Source organism: Suricata suricatta, chromosome 8 (genome assembly GCF_006229205.1).
Source record: "Suricata suricatta isolate VVHF042 chromosome 8, meerkat_22Aug2017_6uvM2_HiC, whole genome shotgun sequence".
NCBI lineage: Eukaryota > Metazoa > Chordata > Mammalia > Carnivora > Herpestidae > Suricata > Suricata suricatta.
The window spans coordinates 101027796-101052041 of NC_043707.1; the positions used below are offsets into that span (position 1 = coordinate 101027796).

Below are 24246 nucleotides of genomic sequence, written 5' to 3' on the forward strand. Positions count from 1 at the left end.
TGTATTACATAATAAAAAAGGAAAAATGAATCATCTACAAAGTAAGAAACCTGAATGACCAACAAAATGGCAACATAGTAAGTGAGGCTTGAGAGCCAAAACGCTTTCACTTGTGTTAGAAAAGTTTTCCATGACAGTAGGCATCAACTGGAACCCAAATGCCCCATTGAAACTACCTGGGAGAGAACTTGGCAATACTTACTCTGGAAAATGCAGAAACCCTGTGAGCCAGCAATCCCGCTCCTAGGCCTGTACCCTAAAGAAACATGTGTACCCCAGGAGTTGTGTACAAGAATGTTCTAGCAGGGGCGCCGGGTGGCTCAGTCGGTCAAGCGCGTCAGATTGACTCAGGTCATAATCTTGCAGTTTGTGGGTTCCAGGCCTGCAAGGGCTCTGTGCTGACAGCTTAAAGCCTGGAACCTGCTGTAGATTCTGTGTCCTTCTCTCTGCCCCTGCCCCTCTCACGCTCTGCCTCTCAAAAATAAGTAACCATTAAAAAAAAAAAATGTTCATAGCACTGTAGTGGAGAGTCATTGGTAAAGTGAATTGTTTTCATACTGTGAAGTACCATAGAAAAATGAAAAAACTAGATAAAGTAAAAGTATTGATATGGTTGAAGCTGATAGAGTAGAAAAAGAGGTTGAAGAACATATGTAGTGATACTAATGATACAGTATTAAAATTTGCAAAAAAATAATACTATGGATTGCTTGAGGATATGTACATAGTAGAAATAATAAAATACCAAATTCAGGAGATGAGGTATCTCTTTGGGAAAGGGTTGCAACATGAGAGGTGTACAGGTGCTTTCAACTGTATTGTACTGTTTTTTCTTAAACTGTGGTAGGCACCCACGTATTTGTCAATTCACATAAAAAATACGAACTATTTATTGAGTACCTACTACTATGTCCATGCACGCACTGCTCTAGACACCAGAGAGAACTTAGAGTGTAGCAGGATTCTCGCACAGAGTCCTGACAACTGAGGCTTTTTTTCCCCCAGGAAGCACTTTATTCCTGCCGGCATCGCTCAGTTGGGTTCGTACCCAAAGAACTGAGCGGCCCAAATCACATGGCATAGTTTTTTTCAAATACATTTTCTATTTCTTTGTCTTCCATATATGGTAACACAGATAAACATGCAGTCTAATTGAGTTGTCTCCGTTTACAAAGTCATGGAGGATGTAGGCACCTGGCGCATATCCAGGTGACCTGAGGTCTTCTCTCCTCTTTTTCTCTCTCCTTTGGGAGGGGTCCCTACCACAGAACTTTATGCTTTTACGGAGGTTGCATTCCAACAAATATTGTAGATCTGTGTATATATTAAGTATTTCGTTATAAAACTTTTAATGAGAAGAAATGAGAAAGAGGAAAATTTCAACTTTTTATTTTTGAAACTTAAATTTTAAAGTGGTATAAAGACGGTCTCTGGAAAATCACCCAAAAGCAGCATAGAGATGGAAAAGCCCTTTATCCGAGAAAACTGGAAGATTTTTGAAACAGCTAACTACAAACACAAACCGCAAAACAAGAATAGTGTAGAAGTACAGGATTTAGGCAGGAGGGCATTGCAAGTTTTTAAAATAAAGATTCTCTTTAACGCCCCATCCACCCGCCATTTCATCGCCCTGCTGGTTTTAGGAGTTATCTCGGTTTGAAGTGACCTAATGAAGAGATGCAATGAACACTGCCTGTCTTAGATGTTCAACCCGCCTTCTGACTGGAAAATGTACATTCATTTGCTCAACGATTAAGAAATAGTGAGCCCCACTTCCATTTCTCTAAAGACTCAATTACAAAGACTACACCGACGAAAGTAGCAAGCAAGCCCCGCCTCCACTCAGAGGTGGGGGGGGCGAGGGCGTGAGGCGATATAGGTCTGGCGAGCGTGCGCCCAGGAGCTTCATACTGGGAGTAGGGGAGGAAGCAGAGCAGGGAACGACCCTACTGCATTTGCGCCAGCAACGGCACAACCCCCAAACCTACCAACGACCCTCTCCGCGATCCTCCCACTACCTGCCCGAAGGCGCCTGCGCGCTGTAAAACCTCGCCCTTGGAGTCACCTGTTGGTTTGCCACGCCCACCTCATGTTGCGCATGCGTAATACGCGCCTTAAGGGCCGTGAAGTCACGTGTGAGGGCGCGAGCCGTCTCCCGCAGAGTCGCTTCCTGTCACGGCAGCAGCTACTGCCGCCGCGGCCGCCCGGGGCCTGCGGGAGCCCTGGGCGATACCGGGTGCCTAAGGCCTGGGCAGGTTTTGGATCCACCGCGAGGTATGCAGTGTACCTGCCCCTCGGCGAGGGGAGATACCGGGCGCCGGGGGAGATGGAGGCGCTGGGGCAGGGCAGGGCTGTGCGTCCTGCCGCGTTGGAGTGGGGTCCCTCGGCTTCGTCTCCCCTGCGCCTTCCGCTATCCGTTTCTCTCCTGAGCTCAGGCCCAGCACCGACGGCCCCGGAGCCGCAGACTCGGCTTGTCTGACCGACTTTGTCTCTTCCCCGAGTCCGCTCACTCCGTGCCTCCCGCTCAGGTGATGGCCCGCCATTCACCTAAATCAGTGAACTCTGGAGTCACCCTGAGCGCCCCGGCCCATGCACCCACATCCAGTTAACCTCGGAGCCCTGTTGATTTTACTCTCTGACCGTGGAATCCACCCGCTTCTCTGGATCTCGTGCTCCCTTTGCTCACTACTTTTGCTGGTGCCGTTGCGAGGTGCGTGGTACCAAGAAGGCTCCATTCGCCCTCCTACCCCATCCCCTCTGTAGCTGGAGGGAGGTTTCTGAATCACTGGCCTGGTCCCTTCACGTCCGCTGCCCTCAGGATAATGCTGAACGTCCTTTAGACTTAAAGGTTTTTCTGTTTTGCTCCTTGTACAGATTTTCAGCTTGTCTTGTACCATTTCTTAACCCCAGTAATCCCAGCTCTTTAGCTTTCTTGTGCAGGCCAAACTGTTTCTCACCTTGGAACCACGGTCAGGTTGTTCCCTCTGTTTGGAAATCCATACCCCTTCCCTGCCTCCAACTTTTTCATGACTCAGCGCAAACATCACTTTCGCCAAGATGCCTTTTCTGTTTGTGCTGGGTAAGTGGCCACTCCCGGAGATCCAGGGTCCCTGGAGAAGCCCTGTGTGGCTTTTGCCCACTGAAGAGACTGTCCCCACCATGTAAATGTTCTCTTGAGGGTTGAGACATGTCATTAATTCCTGCTCTCCCGGTGCCCAGCAAGATTCTTTCACATACTCCTGTGAAAGGTTGTGAGATCTCTGAATCAGAATGCTGAGTCAGATTTCTCTAGAGCACAATGTCTAGTAGAACTTTGCGTGGTGATGAAAATGTTCAGTGTTTGTGCTGGCCAGCGGTAGCCACTAGCTAAGGAACTGCACTTTAAATTTAATTTAAAGTTAAAAGCCATATTCGGTACCATGTTTGGCACAGCTTTAGAGCCTTTCTGAATCCTACCCAGCCTGTACCAGCCCTGTCTCTGAATCTGCTTTCCTATGCCACTCCCCCTCACTGAGCCTCTCGGGTTTAATCCAGATTGGTCAATCGGTTCAGTAAGTTTTATTGTGTGTCCACACTCCCCACTTAAACCCATTAACAGGTGGGTCTCATCCCTTCTGTCTCCCATGTTGCTTGCTTCATTGCTATGATTCCAGTGTTAATATTTCATCCTTTGGTTTAAACGTTGCCTTTTTTTCTCTGGGAGTTTATTAGCCACACCTCACCACAGGTTGCACTATTGGAGGTGGGGCTTATGGGCTGCTTCAGTCTGAGTCTCTTCCTCTCCCCACCAGACAGGTATCTAGGCTGTCAAGATGCCGGGGCCAAGAGCTCGGAAAGGCCCTCAGGCCAGTGGCCAGGGTTTGGCAGCTGCAAAGCAGGTATGGACACAGCCTCCTTCATTCCTCGGCCTGAGCTTGAGGGTCTCTAGACAGTTTGGGCAAACTGGGTCACCTGTTTGGCTTCCCCATTAGTGCAGAGACTTTGAGCAGTTCCTCCTGGAGTTGGCAGAGACCCTGTGACTAGCCCCCTGCCATCCACCCGTGGGAGATGAGGCCTGAACTCTACTGTTTCAACCCAGGCAGCCTGCCATGGCCATCTCCATATGTGTGATCCAGAGGGTTCAGGAACCACCAAATTTAGGGTGTCCTGATGGGGGTGTCAGCACTGTTATGGGTTTCTCGTTTAGCGCCATGACTGCTTGCCAGCCAAGGATACCAGGGCTTGAGGACTGTGCCACTGGGAGAGTTTTGCTGCTTAGGGACATAGAGCTGTGGCCCAGGTGGGAGACTGAGAAGTCTATTTTCTGCTGCCTTTATTTCTTCTGGGTCCAAGTCCTGAAATTTTAGTCCATTTTATTGTCTTAAAAGAGGCGAGTAAGGGAGGTTGTGGAATAAAGAGCATAGACTCAAGTCACAAGACCTTTATTTTTAAATTCTAGGTCTGCCACTTACAAGGCTGTCTCAGTTTCATCTGAACATGGAGATAAAAATAGAACTACCTTTTCCTAGAGTAGTCAAATTCATAGAGACAGAAGGTAGAATGGTGGTGGACGGGGGAAGAGGGGAGGTAGTTGTTTAATAAGATGAAAAGGATTCTGTGGACAGATGGTGGTGATGGTAGCACAACACTGTGAATGGGCTTAATGCCCCTCAGCTGTGCACTTGAAAATGGTTAAAGTGAGGGGCACCTGGCTGGCTCAGTCAGTGCAGCAGGTAGTTCTTGATCCCGGGCTCCTGAGTTGAAGCCTCATGTTGGGTGTAAAGCTTACTTAAAAAAAACAGTTAAGGTGGTAATTTTTATGTTACATATGTTTTACCACAACTAAAATAGGACCTACCTCTCAGGATTGTGAGACTTAATAAGATAATCATATCGAGTGCTAAGCACCTGGCAGCTAATACTGTTATGCTGTGAGTAATGATAATGGCAGTGTAGTCGTACTGGGTTCTGTATAATCACCAGGGAGATAATTGTCCCAAAGGCTAATGTTTCAGGCCTGTTTCCCTATCTGCACGTTGGGCCTCACACATAGTGAAGGAGTCACTGATTGCTTGAGACTGGCTCTGGGGCTGGGCCTCATTGTGTGGTTTCTCAGAACCGTTCTCTGCTTTCAGCTGGGGCTCTTTGTGGAGTTCAGCCCTGAGGACATGCTGCTGGGGATGGAGGAGACTGAAGATGATGGGGACCTGGAGGCTGAACTGCTGGCCCTCACTGGGGAAGGGGGGGCCACAGGCAGGAAGCCAGCACCCAAGGGGCAGGGTGAGTTTGTGTCATTGGGCTGGGTCGGTGCTTGGACCAGATGGATTCAGGCTGGTAGAGAGGTTCTCTCCTCATACCTGGGAGGAGCCCGTTAGACATCCTGGTCCCTCTGATAGCCCTTCTTCTGCAGCATTCCCACCAAGAGGTCGTTTTGTCCTGTGTGACGGGAAGCTCACCCTTTCTCTGACCACCCTCCTCCCCGTTGTAGACAATCAGTAGACTGACTCAGGTCTCTATCTTAGCCCTAGCCAGGGCCCAGTATAGAGGGGCTCAGCATGGACTGCGCTGGGCACATAATAAATGCACAGAAATTGTAGCAAATGAGTAAGAAGGTAGATAGTTAGACGAGCCTGGGTTTGAATCATCACTCTGCCACTTACTAGGATTGCACTTTAGGAAGATTAACATTGGTTTTATTATCAATTCGCTTCTGTAAAATGGAGATTGTATTATTTATCCTGAATAATTGTTGTGAAGCTTCAAGGGACATTAAAAATCTTACATATGTGAAAGGTGTGGTTGGGGGAATGGATGGACATGTTATGAATAACTACAACACAAAAATGCCAAGAAGGGAGTATGCTTGTTGCAGGACCCAGGAAGCTTTCCCAGCTGAGGGTCTTTTGAGCTGGGTCATAAAGGAAGAGCAGGAATTTTCCAGGTGGGACTTTGGCTGTGGAAGGGAGGGAGGATTTCCACCTGGGTGTGTTTTGCTGTCACTGTGGATTGAAGACACTCCTCATGGACTTTTTCTGAGTTGCCCTGACCCTCTGTGACCCTCTTCCCTCAGCTCCCCTGCCTATGGCCCACATCGAGAAGTTGGCTGCGGACTGTATGCGGGATGTGGAGGAGGAGGAGGAGGAGGAAGGGCTGGAGGATGATGCAGACTTGCTGGTTCGTCTGTCAGGCTGTGTCTGAGGGCGCTGTGGTCAAGCATGTGGAATGGGCCTGGGGTTTGTCTCATGTGTTCTGAGGTTGAGTGTGTGCTTTGCCCTGCTTGGGCCCATTTTCCTAACCACACTGTAAGACCAATCCCCTTTGGTGTGTGGTCTGAACTATGCATTTGGGGATTTTCAGATTTGGAATGTTCACTGTTTTTAAGGCTCTCCTTGGTCAGATTAATGGTAAAAAGAACTTTTAGGCACAGTGACTGATATTGGGAAATATAGCTGCGGGGAGAGGGCTCTTTATTCTTATACCCTATCATGGGTATGGCCATGAGATTCCCAAGCTCCTGAGACTTGTGTCTCCCCAGACTGAGCTACAGGAGGTCCTCGGTGCAGATGAGGAGGTGGGGCCACTTGTTGGTGATAAGACAGCCAGCCCAGGTGGTTCTGAGGAGGAGAAGGGACCAGAAGACATTGAACGTCCAGGGCAGACAGCTCTACTAACAGCTTCAGTCCCAGCAGCTCAGGTAGGTTCTGGAGGAATCTTGTATGGCTTTGATGCCCCTACGTGTCTGTGTATAACGTGCATGTAACATGGCTTGCATAGGAAGGCTGCAGTGCCCCTTTCCAGGGCCCTCCAGCAGCTGCCCCAAGCACAGACAAAGCCTGAGAAACTGCTTGGTGGCTGGCCAGCCTCAAAGGCCTCTCTGTTCTCCCAGACCACCCCCTACAGCCATTCCCTGGCTCCCGCAGATTGTCCAAGCCTCTGTGTTTGCCTCTGATATGGCCTCTGGCCTCTCCAGTGAGTCTTTGCCTCGTACCTTGAGGCTTTTAGGCTCTCCTTCTCCTTGAATCCAAGAGCTCCATTTTCTGGGGCAGCTTCCTTGCAGGGAGGGAGCAGCAAGGGCCTAGCTGGCCTTGGAGTGGCCATGCCCTGAACTGAAGTATCTACAGGCTGAAGGGCCTCGGGGGCTGCAGGCTCTGCTGGAGGATCGGATCCGCAACTACCGGGAGGCTGCAGCCAGTGCCAAGGAGGCAGGTGAAGCAGCCAAAGCCAGGCGCTGTGAGCGCGGCCTGAAGGTGGGTTGGGCTGCGTGGAGCGGGGCAGAGGACAGTGGGTAAAGCAGCGAGAGGGGAGGCCTCCCCACCAGCCTTGTGGAGGTGAAGGATTCCTGGCCTGGCTTCAAGCAGGGTTCAGGCTGAGATGGCTGGCCAGATTTCTGGGTTCTCTCTCTCAGACTCTGGAGTCCCAATTGGCTGCTGTGAGGAAAGGCCGGAAGGTCAGTGAGGATGAGATTCCACCTCCAGTGGCTTTGGGCAAGAGACAGCTGGCCGCCCAGGATGCAGCTGACAAGAACCCTGAGGCAGATGCCCCAGCTCTGTTCACCATGGAGCCAGGTTATTTGGAAACCTTCAAGTCCTGTCCTAGTTTCCAGTCAGAGCCCATGGCCGCTTCCCCATCCTGCCACTGTCCATTGTCATCAGATGCAACTTCTCTGAAAGGTTCTTAGGCCAACCAGACCTGTAGGCAGTAGGCCCTGGGAACCCAAGGTATGCACCTTCTTTGACCCTTATCCGCTCTCTGCGGGCTTTTTGTTTCTTAATAGACAACCCCTCCCAGCCTGAGACAAGCTTCTTGGGCAGTCCTGGCATTTCTGCTCCACCTGATTCAGACCCAGACCCACAGGCCCTGTTGTCGACCCGACAGAGAGAGTACAAATTGGCTGCCCTGAATGCCAAGCGGGCTGGAGACCTAGACCGTGCCCGAGAGCTCATGAGGATTGGGAAAGTATGATGTCTAACTCAGAGACCCTGTGTTCAAGCCCTTGTTTCACATAGGGCCACAGTGACCTGGAGAGAGTCTGGTCTGGGGAGTGATCAGGGGGTCAGGGTTCAGCCAGGGTTTCCTGGCTTTATGCCCACACCTGCTTTTCCTACTATAGAGATTTGGTGCAGTCTTAGAGGCCCTGGAGAAGGGGCAGCCCGTGGACCTGAATGCCATACCCCCAGCACCTGAGGGTCAGTATGGGGCCAGTGGGGTGGGGCCTGCCTAAGCTGAGGTTGGGGGGGAATTTCAGGACTGGGGCTGCCCAGGGACCCCCATCTACACTTCTACTCTGGGTCCCCAGACCTGAAGCCCCTCCCACAGGCTTCCAAGGCCCTCACAGCACCCTCAGTTGTACCTCCAGCAGTGGAGCGAGTGCAGCCAGTGATGGCACCGGACACTCCAGCAGCCCCAGGTAGGATGGGCTGGTGGGGCTGTGGAGTGGGGACCTGGAGAGAGGCAGCAGAACTGACGCCATTTCCTGTATCCTTTCAAGTGGTCCCTGCTGAGCCACAGACAGTGCTGGATGCTCTGCAGCAGAGACTGAACAAGTACCGCGAGGCAGGCATCCAGGCCCGGAGCAGTGGGGATGAGCGCAAGGCCCGGATGCATGAGCGCATTGCCAAGGTGGGCCCACAGCTGCACAGCCCCTGCCCTGTGTCAGCCTTCTGTTGTTGCAGTTGGCCCTGGTCTTTGAGTCTCTATCTGTCCATCTCTCTCTCTGGACTTCCTGCTGCCTCTGGGGTCTTTTTCCTTCTAGGAGTGCTTTTAGTCTTTCTCTACCTGTGTGGGGCCTGCAGACTGCTGCCCATGGTAAGTCCCTTCCTTCCTTCCCTTCCAGCAATATCAAGATGCCATTCGAGCACACCGGGCAGGACGGAAAGTTGACTTTGCGGAGTTGCCTGTTCCTCCAGGTAAGTGGGGCTTGGCCGAGGGGCTGTTTGAAGAGCTTTCTGAGCAAGAAAGGGGGAAAGGGAAATGATTTCTCCTGTATCTGCCTCTACTTTGTGGGAGCCATCTATCCCAGCCATGGCCAGGAAGACCCAGCCAAGGCCCACAGCAGCCTGGGCCTCCCCTATCCTCTCCCAGCTGTCTTTTTCTTCCACAGGATTCCCCGCCATTCCTGGTCTGGAGCCCATTGTGGGCACTGAGGAGGATGCAGTGGCAGCTACTTTAGCCGCTGCCCAGAAACTGGCTTCCTTGGAGGATGCAGCCCCAGCAGAGAATGAGGATGAAGAGGAGGTTTGGCTGAGGACCTAGGACGTCCAGGGATTGGTGGGGGGAAACTACAGATAAGGGGTAAACCCAGACCCTGTTGTAGTCCATACTAACAAACCTGGGGAGGTTGGTATGCTTTCTTCTGTTTTACAGAGAAAAAACTTAGCTAAGGGCACCCAGCTAGGAGTTAGCAGAGCTAGATTTAAAACAGGGTCTTTCTAACTCCAGAACCCTGGTTCAGTCCACATTACTCTGCTGTTTCCTACTGGGGAGATTTTGAGACTGCTTCCAGCTCTGAGATTCCCATGAGAGGAAGCCATTCCTTTTAGGTTACACAGCAAGCTAGTGCAGCCTTAGGAAGAGAGCCTGGGTGGGGAACAGATTCCCTGTGACAGCTTCCTGGGAACCTGCAGGATAAGCCCCCAGCCCAGGCCCCGGTGGCCAAGAAGCCAGCACAGTCTGCGGTCCCTTCATTCCGTGCCCTGCCAGAGACCAAGGCCTCAAGTTCTAAGGAATCACTGAGTCCCTCTGGTGAGTTGGGGAGGAGAGGGATGGAGGAGCAAAGGCTGTAGTGAGGGACAGGCATGGTTCTAACCATTATCCTTCGCCCTTCAGTGCGCGAGCAGCTGGCATTGCTAGAAGCACGGAAACTGCAATACCAGCGGGCAGCCCTGCAGGCCAAGCGTGGCCAGGACCTGGAGCAGGCCAAAGCCCATCTACGGGTAGCGAAATCCCTTGAAGCTCAGATCACCCAGGTGCGAGCTGGGCGACCTGTGGACCTCTCTAAGGTGAGTCTCACCTGGTTAAACAGCTGGACTTCTCAGGCAGAGGAGACGTTGGCAGCCTTGACCGGCAGGGTCGTGAATGAAGCAGCTACTTAGAGGGGATTGGATGCAGATAGGATGTGGTGACACCTGGGAAAGAGCTTGTTGCTTATGCTGCTCTACCTGATGGACATAAGAGAGACCAGGGAAGGCTAGATGGGCTGCCTGAGGTCAGAGATGACGAGGCATGGCAAGGCTAGTGGAAAGCAGAGCATTGTAGCAGCGTGGGATAGAATGAGAGGCAATAAGTTTCCATCACTGGAGGTTAGTAGAAACTTGAGAAACATTTAATTTGGATTCTGCATTTGTTAGGCTCAGTAGAGGAATAATCTGACTCTTGCGGCCCCTGAGGGGCCTTATGACCTGGACAGGTCCCTTCACCCTTGACCGATGAGGAGGGTGACTTTATCCTCATTCACCATGAGGACCTGCGACTCTCCCAGAAGGCTGAGGAAGTATATGCCCAGCTACAAAAAATGCTTCTGGAGCAACATGAGGTCAGTGGACTGTTTGTCTTCCTGTTTCAGTGCCCGCAGCCTCCTTTGGGGAAAGGTATGGGACCCAGATCAAATAGGCCCGGATCCAAATTCTAGTTCTTCCACATACTGGTTGTGTGACCATGGGTAATGTATTTATAGATGGGAGGAGGGAAGTTTTAAGGGAGATGGATATACATGTGTATTTTTGTATGGCCATACCTGAACTGTTGCCTTTAAGTCTGCTTGTGAAGTGATGTTTCTATTGGGTTTTGAAGGAAAAATAGGAGTTTGCTAAGTGAATTTTGGGGATGGCTATTCTCAGGAAACAGCAAAAACTTAGGCAGAAAAGTGTGTGGAACTTGCAAACAGTGGCCTTGGATATAGTAGGTGTTGGGAGGAGGGGTGAGGCTACAGAAGGTTGGAACATTGAGAAATTAGGCTTCAAATGCCAACCAAGACAGTCCCACTATGGGCTCTGCACTCACTCTGGGCCCTTCTTTTCAGAAGTGTCTGCTATTCTCCAAGCAGTTCATGCACCAGGGCAATGTGGCTGAGACTACCCGGTAAGTGCAAGGCCTCGGGCTGGGGCTTATTGGGTGGGAAGGAGAAAGTGAGTCCTACAGTGCTGACATGCCCATCCATCCCTATCAGGTTTGAGAAACTCGCTCAGGACCGTAAGCAGCAGCTTGAGATCCTGCAGTTGGCCCAGGCCCAGGGCCTTGACCCTCCTGGCCACCACTTTGAGTTGAAGACATTCCAGACTGTGAGGTGCCAAAGTCTATGGGAGACAGTGGCTCTAAGAGATTTAGGCCCCTGTAGTGAGGCTTTCAGGCTTGGCCTGGCCATAGGCACTGGGGCTGGGGGAAGTGGGTTTAGCTACCTGCCTGTGAGAAGCTCAGAGCTGGGTGGTGGCTGTGGAGGAAACTCTGGACTGGAGGTCATGTAAGTCTGAGGTCTGTATTCAGCTCGACCACTGTTAGCCCAGACAAACTTTGCTTCCCTGGGTCTGTTCTCCTGACTACCCCCTCACTGGGCAGGCACTGGAAGAGGAGACCTTTTCCTGCCACCGCCCTTCACTGTGCTTTCTCTTTGCTTCTTGGCTGTAGGATCTTCTCAGAACTCAACAGCACAGAAATGCATCTGATCATTGTTCGGGGAATGAACCTCCCAGCCCCTTCAGGTAGCCCAAGAGCCACCCTTACTCCAGGCTGTTGCCCAGACACTTCACCCCCAGTCAATAGGGAGGCACTGGCTCACCCTCCACATCAAGCACTAGTCTCCGTGGTATTCCTTCTGACCCCGACTCTCATTTCTCCTTCATAGGGGTGACTCCTGATGACTTGGATGCTTTTGTGCGGTTTGAGTTCCACTACCCTAACTCGGTGAGGTTCAGGTAGAGGTAGGATCCCTGACCCCAATCATCCATTTCAGGACCCTGTGCTCAATTTCTCTGTATTCCCTGGGAGGTCTGGCTACAGGGAGGGGTTTGAAGAACCGTGGGTGCATTCTTCACAAGGGGCAGTCACTTCCTTCAATACTTGGCCTACAGTTCTTTGACCTATACAGTGTTTTTTCAAGCTGTCCTGAGCTCTCCCGTCTTACTGCTTTAGGACCAGGCTCAAAAAAGCAAAACAGCTGTGGTGAAGAACACAAACTCTCCAGGTGAGGACCGCTTTCTCTTCCCACTTGTTCTCTGATAGGTGTGTAACACTTTTGGTTTCAGAGTGCTTTCAGATCTGTTATTTTAATTGGTTTATTCAACTTGGGAGATAAAGGTAGTTGGGGAAACTGAGGCTCAGAGAGGTAGAGGAACTTGCCTAGGGCCCCAGAGCAAGGAGGTGGTGGAAATGGGACTTGAATCCCAGTTTGGTAGAATCTGTGTCTAGTAAGACTACAAAAATTGTCCAAGTGGACTCCCAAGGCCAGGATGTAGATGCTCTACCTCCCTTTAATGCAGTCTCTTTCACTTGTAGGCAGAGGGAGGGGAGGCCAACTCTGGACCTCTGTTTCCACTTCCTCAGGAAACTTCTGGGAGCCCAAGCCACTTCTTATCTTCTCCCATTCTTGCAGAATTTGATCAGCTCTTCAAACTAAACATCAACCGAAACCACCGGGGCTTCAGGAGGGTGATCCAAAGCAAAGGAATCAAATTTGAAATCTTCCACAAAGGGTGAGGCTCCTGTCAGGTACTTTGCCAGGATGGGCTGGGCGGAAGGAAGGGCTTCTGTTGCTGCCCCTGCTGCTGTTCAGTTCTCCTGCAGCAGGCACAGCCAGCTCATTCCTGCCTTCCCTGCTCTTGCCAGTCCAATACCCTGCTGGTTCTTGGTTCCCCAGATCGTTCTTCAGAAGTGACAAGTTGGTTGGCACAGCCCATCTGAAGCTGGAGCGGCTGGAGAATGAGTGTGAGATCAGAGAGATTGTGGAGGTAGGATGGGCAAACCAGATGATTTGGCAAATAAAAACCAATATTCACTGAAAATCACTCCTTCCTGTAGGTGTTTTGTGCCCATTATTGAAAAAGTATTCACAAATGTGCTGTAGACGAGGTGCTATTCACATTTCACAAATGAAGAGATTCAGAGGGTCTGAGAAAATTTCATTGCATCACAGGAAGCAGTGATACTCTTTCCACAATATTCGGAGTCACCTAAGCTCTCAGGGATGGTGGATTAGAGGGCTCTTGAGGGGTCTGATCATTGCTGTCAGCGTGGCATACAAAAATTCCTAGGTTTTGCGGGGCAGAGTTGTGGGTGTGGTGGGTGTAGTCTAGCCAGCATGAACAGGCCCTGGACATAAAACTGATAAGATACTTCCAGATTGGGGACCCACCAGAATGCAGCTAGTCTGTGTTGAGGAATTGGCTCCAGACACCTCCTTAACCTATGTGAACTTACGTGAATTTCAAAGGCAGGGACTCTGAGAGCTTGTCTCTGAGAGGCGAGGAAACTAAGATCCAGTGACAAGGGTGTTCCGTAAACACATATATTTGTGTCCTTGGCAGACCTCAGTCCAGATCCTTGCTGATGCCTTTGTAGGCCGAGGCTTTTCCCACTACCCAAACTGGGATTCAAGTCCCACTTGCCACTTTTCCCACTGCCTGTTTTGGGGGGACCAGGAGAGAATGTTCTTAAGCAGCGCCTGCTCTGTTGGCCGCACTGCAGGCAGACTTCTTGAGCCTGTAGCCCTTTGTACTCCAGTAGCCCAGGCTCCTGCCTAGAAGGAAGGAAGCAGTGTAGTGGGTAGAAAGGAACTCTTGGCCTGGGTGGTTGTATAGCCTTACCATTCACTTCTTTCTGAGCCATCTGTGAGGTATGGGTTTGGGCTTAGTGTATTTCAGGCTGTAGCATGACACCAGATCATGTTTTCTATGAATTGCCATGAAGAAACTGAGTGGGCAGAACTCTGGGTTTCTCATCTCTACTTTAGAGCATTGATACTTCTTTGGATTTACATGTCACTTTTTCTAAGACTTACTTAAAACCACCAAAAAGCAGGAGGGCAGGATTGTCATGAAGTGGAGACTCTTGTGTTGACATTGCAGGACACTTGAGCTCCTTTCCTTTATGACCTACGAGCACAGGCAGTGGTCTGCTCCTAGCCCATGGCCCATCTCACTTACCATCTCCCTCCGTGGTCCTCACAGGTCCTGGATGGAAGGAAGCCCACTGGGGGCAAGCTGGAGGTGAAAGTGAGGCTGCGGGAGCCTCTGAGTGGCCAGGATGTGCAGATGGTCACTGAGAACTGGCTGGTCCTGGAGCCCAGAGGCCTATAAGGTGGGCAGCAATCTAAGTCCTCAAACTTCTGCCCTCAGAGACCCTTCCAATACTCCCCTCCTATCTGCAGAGATGATGTAGGAATTTCTCATCTGTGGGGACAACTAGGAGGCAAAACTGTTGGGTAGGGCTGGGGCTGAGTTGCTTAAGATCCTCAAGAGAACTGGGAAGGGAAGTTAACCTTCCCAAGTCTGTCACAGGAAATCTTTTCTAAACTCTGTTTGCATATTCACTGCAGTTTAGACTTACTACGTATGCTTTGTGCCTTTGTGCAGGAGACTGTCAGTATTGGGAGAGGACTGAGGTCAGCAACTGTGTGCAGGAGCACACTTTTCCCAGCTTTGCTGGCTACAGAAGCCTTTGTACATAGTAAGGAAGATGCTGCTACTTGAGCACCAAAGATCTGTTAAGTATGTACATTACTGACCATACAGTGTGGTCTTTGCTGTTGCTGGCCCCTCCCTGAGCCTCCGTGAACGCAGGCTGGATTCCAGGAGTCCCCTCCCCCTTCCCCTGCCTTCCCCTCTGCCTGGGAGAAGGCAAGGATAGCCTCATTGCCCTTTAACTAAACCTTGTTTAGCAACTGTGTGTAGCTTACCACAGCCCCCAGTTGCAGCATTTCTGGATGTGCCTTTAAAAAATTTAACTAAGGGATGGGAGAACTTGAGGGTGATCGGGAAACCCCCTGCCTAGGATGCAGGCAGGATTCCGTGACTCCTGCTTGGTCAGTGCAGTCTATCTCCCATGACTCTGTTTACCCCAGCTGTGCCTGTGCCTTGGTTCCTGACTGCTGCTGCACTAGCCTCCCTGCTTCCCAGAGCTCTCCATGGAGGAGGGAAGTTATGTTCGGGACTGTGTGGTGGGAAGTAAGGGTGAGGATGGATCTCGGGTTTGGTCCATGTACCTACAACTAAATGATTGTTAACTGGAAGAAAAAAAAATACATATATATACATATATATGTAATTTTATGTAGCCGTTTTTATTTAAGAAACTAGGTCTGATAGGGGTTTTACACTTTATATGCAGAGTAGTCCTCAGAGTCTTAAATAAGAGCCCTGTTCCCTGTTACTTTTAAAGCCAGAGTGGCCGTAACATTTGTTAACTGACAAACTGCTGCTATCGCTTCCTCTTTTGAGAGAAAGCAAGGGCAAGCCTTGTCTTCCATGGATCAGAGAGAGGACTCCCTTCGTTCCTTCCCAAGACATCCTCCTTTGGCTTTTGTTTTTCTGAATGAATGGAGACGACGGAGGGATTTGTAGATTACAATAGAATTAATACCCAAAACTGCAGTATTCTGCATTTCTTAGAAATAGGTTCAACAAAGCATTCCTCAAGATTTTTTAAAGGCTATGAGTGAAGCAGATACATTCAGCTTACTGGTCACTATAGTACTGCGTAAGCACAGCTCAGGGCTTGAGCTTTTATGTGTCTTTTTCCAGGATAGGGCTGGACCATGCTTCTTGCTCTTAAGAGTGGAGCTGTTAGTGGATAACAGAACAAGAATGACAGATGACTTTTTTCCTAAAAGCTTTCTGGCCAGTCTTACTTCTGTGTGAACTACCAGCATTTCCACAGATGTGAGATTTAACCATTGCAATCATGTATCTGTGTGTCAAACAAGCAGTAATCTAGAATGAAAGGGAGGGTTGTTGACCTTCATAAAGTGACTCAGAGCAAAGAGGGGTGGGTCAGGAGGGTTCCTGACCAAACCCAGTCTTCCCCTAAGGGACTGCACCCAACATGGTCCTTCCTAAGAGGGCAGATGGACAGCTGTGGGTGTTTATCCTCAAAGGTTTCAACAACCAGCCCTAGGAATTTTTAAACTCAGGCCTCTGCTGGAAATGCCCTATTCCAATGTGATAGGACATTTTCTGTGCCTCAAAGATTTCCCTTCACAACCTGTTCAACTTCAGTCTGTTTCATTACCGTTTGCTTTTGGAAAACAGAATCTCCAGGCCAAGGAAGGCAAGACAAAGCCGCCCACTGGACTTGGAAACTGACATTCTTAAAAGGCCTTTGTTGTAGCCAAGGCATGCAGGGGTCACTGGTAGTGGGAGGAGCCTACTCGGCCTCCTTGTCCCAAGATTTGTCCTAATGTAACAACCAAACATCAGAGATCAGTAATTCTTGGGCAGTTGGGACCGAGCCCAAATAGCTTTACATTTTTAATTCTATCTAGTGCAAGACATGCTTTCTTCAGAATTACTGAACTGAACAAAATATGGAATAAATTTTTTTTTAGAAATTTATCTAGAGAACCAAATATTTTGTGACTTTAATTTCCCTTTCTTTTGTAACTTTACTTCCCTTTCAGGTAGCACCACTGTGAAACCTGCATTATTACTTCTAAATTCTGAACATATTTTCTAAATGTTTCTGTGCAGCTCCTAAAAGATCTTGTCCCTTAAGTAAAGATAGCTCCTTTCAAGATGAAACTGGGGCTGAGACTGGTAGAGCCAGGGAGCTTGCACCTGGTCCAGCTCCATCACAAACCGATTCTTCCCTCTGAGGACCTCAGCTTCCCAAGCTCTAAAATGGGCATTATCATTCCTGCTCTACTCTTTATCAGTTGCTAAAAATCTCATTACCATTATTAAAATAGAAACCACTACCACAAACATAGAAACAAACAATGTTCAGATTGCTTAAAGATTGAAACACATTAGATGCAAAAATTATTCCCCAGTGATTAGTTATGATAGAAGAAAATCCATTTGGAAATTTGGGGCCCACCAGCATTCAGGATGATGTGGATGATGGAAGACACTAGATGGGAACTTAGGGCAAAGTTTCCATAACCCCGGATGCCAGCAGGTGCTCAGAAAGTGTTAGTAAAAATACATGGGGAAACGACATTGCCTGACATTTCGTTAAGAATTCAATAGTTTTTAAAAATGTAAGTTACCAGAATGCCAGTTCTTTTTTTTTTCTTCTAAGGATCTCTCTATCTCAGTCTCTAAGTTTATATTCTAGAAAAATTTTACTTCTTTAGAAATGTTAAGGTTTCAGCCCTCCACTTGATAGAATTCTTATACAATATAAAAAAATAAAACGGGGGAGAAAATAAACTAACTTTGGTTATGCTCAGCTCCACAAGATTATTTTACTAAACATAAAGGATATTTTATATAGTTGAGAACAGACTTGACTCTCCAGGGCCAGAGCTTGTCTTTTTGTGGAAGAATTCAAAAGCTTGTACTGATCCAGAAGAAATAGAGACAATTGCAAAATGTACTGAGCAGGATGAAAGATCAACTTCTATAGGAAAACTGAACCAGCTCCTTTGGAAACTCTAACTTCTATGTAAACCATGCTAGATGTTATGCCCAAAATAGCTGCCCCTACTAAGTGTTTCCTGTTCCTATCAGGTTTGGGTGGTGGTTCTAGGGCTCAATCTTTGAAAACTGCTTTGCTGTGGGCATCAACTTTTATTCCCCTTAGAAGCTTTGAGTCCCTTTGAGTCTATGGGGAAGGTCACAATGAGAGATCTCTGCAGCTACCATCAATAAAACTTATGGAGAGACATGTAGAATGTGGATCCCCACCACCAGAGAAGAGGAATAAACCTAGCTAAACACACTCAAAAACCCAGGCTCCTGGGGGTCTCTTTGGAAAACTGCTCTAATTGCTAAGTGTAAACCCAACTTTAGCCACTGAGGAGAAGCCTCTCCCTGTCCCAGAGGCTGCATGAACTTCTAGTGGATTCTTAGAGCTATGTTTTTAGTGCAGAAGGACTGACTCCTGCCTCCAGATTGGCTAGGGCTTCAAGAAGATGGCAGTAACAAAGGAGTTGCCCTAGACCATTATTTCTCAAACTGAGTTGCAAAATCCATTTGATCTGTGGCTAAAAGCAATTTTTAAGGGTAATCAGAGTGTATCACATATATCAAGGGCAAATCAAATCTTGTATTCTAATACCACTCCCACTAAAAGAAACCATGGCTGATTCCAAAGCTGAGGCAGGGTAAGCTGGAGACGAGCTGGGAGCTAACATCTTCTTAGGCTAGAAAAGGAAATGTCCAAAATGGTGGGAGCGTCTAACAAGGATATAGGAGCTAGCCTGCAGGGGCTCTCTGGCCAAAGCTGAGACCATTGGAGCACCAAAATAATGAATGAGAACCACTCAAAAAGTGATCCATGAGTCCATAATGAAAATTAATTAAATGAATAAATAGGAAAGAAGAGCTTTTGCTTATAGATGACCAAGTATAACTATTAAAGGTAGAGTGCTAGAACTGAACAAACCATTCTGTAGCCATCAATGGATGCTAAATCTAAGGGGAGATTTTTGATAAAATATTTAAATGATCCACGGGGTACGTGGGTGGCTCAGTCGGTTGAGCGTCCGACTTCGGCTCAGGTCATGATCTCATGGTCTGTGGGTTTGAGCCCCAAGTCAGGCTCTGTGCTGACAGCTAGCTCATGAGCCTGGAGCCTGCTTCAGATTCTGTCTCCCTCTCTGACCTTCCCCTGCTCATGCTGTCTCTCAAAAATAAATTAAAAAAAAAATTTTTTTAATGATCTGAAACTGTCTCTACACATATTGGTTATTCATTCCAAGAGGAAAAACACAGTAGAGAAACTAGACAGCACCCAGACCAGGTTATCAAAATTTCCCATCATCGATGAGCAGAACAGATCCCACATCACCCTAGATGTGATGCCCTAAAACACACAGCAACTTAGGATTCTGGCCAAGAATGCATAAACTGATTCTAATTATGAGAAAGCACCAAACACAAATGAGGCATTTTCTATTAAAAAATGGGGTGGGGGATCCTATACTCACCATAAATATCAATGACACAAAGGTGAGTCAGGAAAGCTACTTGCTGAGTCTGATCCTAGGCTGGAAGCTTTACCACAGGGAAAAAGGCTGTGAAGAATGTGACTGGAGAGGTGCTAGATTCAAGTGTCCTATGAATGTGAAATCGGCTGAAATTGCAGTTATGCAGGAAGATGTCCTTATTTTTAGGAAATGAACATTATTTAGGGGTGAAGGACTATAGTATATGCAACTTACTCTCAGATTTTGTAATTTTTTTATGGAGAGAAAGCAAATATGACAAAATGTTAATATGTGAACAATAGGTGAAAACATACATAGGTTTTTCTTCTTTTTTATACTTGCAGTTTTCCTGGAAGTTTAAATCTCTAGTGTATAACCAAAAATGTCTTGAGTGTATTCTCTTTCCACAGAAAGACTCAATTCAGTACCTGCCATTCACTTGGGCAGATCTTGAGTAATCCTGAACTTGGCTTTGCTATCCAAGTGACCCCATTTACAGAGTCACCTTCCCTTGGATAGAAGAGATAATCTGCTGGGTCTTTGATTCACTTCAGTAGATGATCTGGTAAAAAAAAAAAAAAAAAAAATATATATATATATATAAATCTAAGTGTGAATTCTGCTTGAAGTCCCTGTGATGTAAGTGGGACAAAATCAGTGGAATTCTCCTTTTTATATCAATTCTGTACAAAGAGCACAAGACCAATGCTTCATTTTTTATTTCCCCTCTACCCTCCCAACCCCATCCTTGGTGATGGTTGTATCCATTTGCGCATTTCTGAGCACAAGACCATAAGTATATCTTAAAACAGGAGCAGAATTTTTGTCTAAACAGTAACGGAAGGGGATTAGCGGCAAGGATAGCGTAACTTGTGCAGTAACAGAAGCTGCCCAGATCTTCTTGGTGGACAATGCATAGAAGACTCGGAATTATGGACCACCCCTCCCCACCCTGGCCCCCCCCACCCCCCCCCATTTAATAGTGTTAACAAAAGCTTAAATCTTCCAGTTCTAAAGTGCAAATGATTTGGGTATGACTGCTGTTGCAACAGGCCTGAACAGAAAAACCATGAAGTCCTCTGTCTATGCGATGTTTTCCAGAATATAAAAGATGAGTTCCATGACGACGGGGCCCTCACTGAGCTGGCAGGCCCCTCCATGGATCACTGGCACCAGAGCGCTGTCCAGATCGTTCATGTACTGCGAGGGAAGGGGCTGGCCATTGCTCCCTGCTTGATAGCCAACCTAGAGCGCAGAGAGAAGGGGATGACAGGTTACTGGACAGAAGGCCTGTTGAGAGGGCTGAGGGCCAAGGAGGCTGAGCTGGAAAAGAGATGTCTTTTTTGGCCATGGGCTAGATATACAGCAGTCAACACAAGGTTCTCCTTCTCTTCCCTGAATTGTCATTTATTATACTGTCATTTATTCATCCTGACCTCGACCTTGCCATTTAGTAATTGTGAGACTTGGATAAGACACTTAACCTGTTAAGGCCTTAGTTTCCCAGGAAAGGGTAAATAAAGGGGGGGGGGCAGCATAAAAAGGTATGGAATATCAGAAACAATACCTAAACCTTTGGTTGTGGAAATTAAAATTAAAAATATATAAGGTACAGCTAGCTCCCTAACAGCAGGAACTGAACATTTGTTCTCCCATCCACCTGTTCACCCATAGGCCATTTTCTGAGCACCTACACACACAGGGATTCAAAGATGAGTAACAGGACCCCTGCCCTCCAGAGGCAGAAAAAATGCCTGTTAATTGTTTCATGTAAGATAATTCTCCATCCAGGTTATCAGTATCATTCAAGAAAGGACCATGACACCTCATTTATATTATCCTGATATGCTTATTAGTACCACACTGAGCAAGACCTTAAGTAGAAAATATATACGTTGATTGAGGACTAATCAGGAAGTAGAGCCAGACACATAACCTTTCATATTTTCCCTGATAGTGACACAACTCTGCCTTAAAGTATAAGCAGTGGGACATGTCACAATAATCTAAAATCCGAAATAAGTAGAGATTAGAGTTCAAGGCCACAGGAGAGAGACACTGGGACAAGGAACTGGAGGTGGGGGGATGGATATGAAGACAGCATACAAAATCATGAAACAACATAGGAAGGGAAACCTGGCCACAGGAGACCTGAGCTGAAGGAAAACAAGTGGGGACACCGATCAAGTCCTCATCCACTAACTAGCACAGAAATGTTGACCGTAAGAAAAACAAACCTTAAGGTGCAGAGGCCTGCTACAGCTGGATTAAGAACAACAGGCTAGGGGCACGTGGGTAGATCAGTTGGTTAAGCAATGTCAACTAGGTCATGATCTCAAGGTCCTATGAGTTCAAGCCCTGTTATCAGGCTCTGTGCTGGCAGTGCAGAGCCTGCTTGGAATACTCTCTCTCTGCTTCTTCCCACCTGTGCATGTGCACACTCTCCCCCTCTCTCTATGGGACCAGCTTGGAACCTGCTGTCTAAAGGTGGCAGGGCAACTCCTGAAGAGAGGAACTGGGGAGTCTCAAAGAGGTGCAACGGTGCCACTCACACAAGTGTGGCAAGTCCTTACACACACTTTCCCTCCTTAACCCACACTCACAACTAAGTCCTTGGAAAACATTCAGTTGAGGAAACCAAGATTCAAATGGTTCAGAGAGACTCTCACCAAGCAGCACATCCAGGTATATCACTAACAGAGACAAGACCAGAAGGCCCAGAGAATTCAGTTCTCTGGGTTGATGCAGGAAAAATCACATGTCAGAAAATCTAGACAGTGCTCGAGCCCAGCTTCCAAAGCTACCTAAGACTCTTCTTACCTGATCTGAGTCAAGTGTCACACGTAGGCCTAGTTTAGTCATTCCATCTTCCTTCAGAAGCTTCAAGTGGGGACAGAGAGCAAGGCAAAAGGCCTTGGCAACATGCTCAGTCAATCGGCTATGATCTGCAGGATCACTCAGGCAACTGTGCTGGTCATCGTTTTCTAGGAAAAACACCTGTTCCCCAAACAAAAGAGACTTTTAGCTTTGTGCCCAGGAAATGTGCATGAGTTCACTGTGTATGAGCACCCTGATCCCCTGCTGTGAAGGAAGACCTATCTGTCTCCCTGGTTTCAGTCATGGTCATAATGGTATGTTCTACTCAGAACCAGAAAAGGCTTACATTTAGCACTGTGCACTTCTGAAAGGTAATCCTTGTATGTGCACAGTCTTCTTGAGAAATGATCTTGGAATCTAAGAGAACAGCTCTTACAGATTATGTGACCCATGGATCACAGGGACCCATGGATCTTGTGCTGGATCACTCAGAGAAGTGACTTGCTCAAGTGCACAAAAGTCCTGAGAAACAGAGGCAAGGCCAAGCCAAGAATGTGAGTCTGCTGCCTCTCATTACAGAAATCTGACACGTGGCCATGCCACTTCTGAGGCCAGAAGTGTCCTTGCACCAAGCTGAGTGGTGCACTAGGCAGAATCAGAAGCACAACAAAATTGGAACTGAGAGGCCCAAGTCCTAGTCACATAGAGGAGAGTTGTGAGCAAGTCCTTTGACTTCTTAATGCCCAATTATGCCTTTGTGAAACGGGTCTTGGGGCACCTGGTTGGCTCAGTAGGTTGAGCATCTGACTTTAGCTCAGGTCATGATCCCATGGTTCATGAGTTTGAGACCTGCATTGGGCTCTCAGCACAAAACTCACTTCAGATCCTCTGTCTCCCTCTCTGTGCCCTTCACCCACTCATTCTCTCCCTCAGAAATAAACATTAAAAGTTTTTTTTAAAAATGAAAGCCCTATCTTCTCTTGTTATTGTAAATTATATAAAAGCATAATAGAGAAGATACAGGTATGCAAAAACACCATGCTTATATATACCACCCCCTAGCTTACTGTTAAGTGGCTTATACTAAGAATACTACAAAGGGGACATCCCTGAAGCCCACATGCTAGTGAAAGCAGCACTGTGAAATGACCAGCAGAGCTCTGCACCAGGCATCAGAAGACCTCTGGGCCCTGCTCTGCCAGGCCTCTTGAGCCTGTTTTCTTACATTATGCAAATGAGATGGGTCACACTTGCTGCCTCACTGGGTTATAGGCAAGCAAAAGGGAGGGAAAAGAGGTCAAATTACTTGTGTGAGTGATAAGGAGCTTCCTGTGCACTACTTGAATTACATAATCATTACAAAGTAGGCTGCTAAAACCACTGAGCTGCATATGAAGACACTGATCCTCTTGGTGTGAAGGGTAAGTTACTTGAACAACTGCTCAAGAAATGGAGAGCAATTTCTAGTCTCCTGCTCTCATGACCCAATAAGTTCAATGCCTTACCAACCTCTCTTGGACTGAGTTAGCTTGTGTGTAAAATGGAAAAGCTAGAAGTCACAGAATTTTTTTTAAAAAAATTAAGACTTTGGGGGTGCCTGGGTGGCTCAGTTGATTAAGCATCTGACTTCAGCTCAGGTCATGATCTTGTGGTCTGTGACTATGAGCCCTGTACGAGGCACTCTGCTGTCAGCACAGAGCCCAATATGGATCCTCTGTCCCCTTCTCTCTCTGCCTCTCTCCCAACTTGTGCTATCTCAAAAATAAACATTTAAAAAAAATTGAGACTTTTAAAGGTGCAAAGAATTCTAGAAGTCTTATAATTGAATATTATTTTATAGAGGACAACTGGGATTCAAAAGAAACTCAGATCTATGACCTCCCTATTTATTCTCAGAGAATAAACTTCCTGATTTGTCTGAGCTGTGCACACATACAGGGTCCCTGCCCTGCTCCTTTCATCCAGCTAAGCCTCTCATAGATTTCAAGTAAGGCAACATATAGTGCAAAAGAGCTTAGGAGCTGGCTGGATCTGGGTTTGAATCAGGACTTTGCTATTACTAATCTGCCTTGTTTTCTTGGACAAGTTGCTGAATCTCTGAGCTTTATTTTTCTTATTGGTGAAATAAGCCTATTTTTTAAAAGCTGTATTATCTAAGATACTTTTAACTGTGAGTACAGCATAACTAGCCCAGTATTTTAAATAGAGCAAATACAGACCATTTAGAGATGCATCCTTCTTGAATTCTAATGCAAACAAATTTCTAAAAGCTCATTCACAAGAAAAAAGAGACATCAGATAGCTATAGGCTGTACATGGTGGCATTTCTTCCTGCTGAACAGAGACAGACCAGAGGGAGTTGGAGTATAGAA

The 24246-nt window shown here is 47.6% G+C and overlaps 2 protein-coding genes across 10 annotated transcripts in view; one reads left to right on the forward strand and one right to left on the reverse strand.

Annotated features, from left to right (window-relative positions):
• Positions 1-2134: 2134 nt before the first annotated feature.
• CC2D1B (coiled-coil and C2 domain containing 1B) lies at positions 2135-17355 on the forward strand. Of its 6 annotated transcripts, none has more exons than XR_003911770.1 (26): positions 2136-2274; positions 3792-3878; positions 5115-5259; positions 6050-6153; positions 6515-6673; positions 7101-7226; positions 7385-7544; positions 7754-7935; positions 8090-8165; positions 8276-8386; positions 8468-8598; positions 8813-8885; positions 9080-9213; positions 9603-9720; positions 9805-9977; positions 10385-10510; positions 10997-11055; positions 11144-11260; positions 11599-11672; positions 11816-11874; positions 12103-12154; positions 12563-12662; positions 12827-12917; positions 14136-14265; positions 14541-14675; positions 16583-17355. XR_003911770.1 is itself a non-coding variant. In XM_029947333.1 (26 exons), the coding sequence occupies exons 3-25, from the start codon at positions 3813-3815 to the stop codon at positions 14262-14264; spliced, it is 2565 nt and encodes an 854-aa protein (XP_029803193.1). In that variant the 5' UTR covers positions 2136-2274; positions 2529-2710; positions 3792-3812; the 3' UTR covers position 14265; positions 14541-15231. The 6 variants fall into 6 exon arrangements, 3 of the variants coding, with proteins under 3 accessions (XP_029803193.1, XP_029803192.1, XP_029803195.1); XR_003911769.1 differs by lacking the exon at positions 16583-17355 and adding an exon at positions 15029-16517; XM_029947333.1 differs by lacking the exon at positions 16583-17355 and adding an exon at positions 2529-2710 and having other exon boundaries at positions 14541-15231.
• A 2777-nt stretch (positions 17356-20132) lies between these two features.
• Positions 20133-24246, reverse strand: part of ZFYVE9 (zinc finger FYVE-type containing 9) — a 173840-nt gene continuing 169726 nt past the window's right edge. For all 4 annotated transcript variants that reach the window (XM_029948334.1, XM_029948333.1, XM_029948331.1 and 1 more), the window contains 2 exons: positions 21878-22054; positions 20133-20302 (listed from right to left, as the gene is read on the reverse strand). In XM_029948334.1, the coding sequence (XP_029804194.1) occupies positions 20141-20302; positions 21878-22054 (339 nt within the window). In that variant the 3' untranslated portion in view covers positions 20133-20140. The remainder of the gene's footprint in view (positions 20303-21877; positions 22055-24246) is intronic.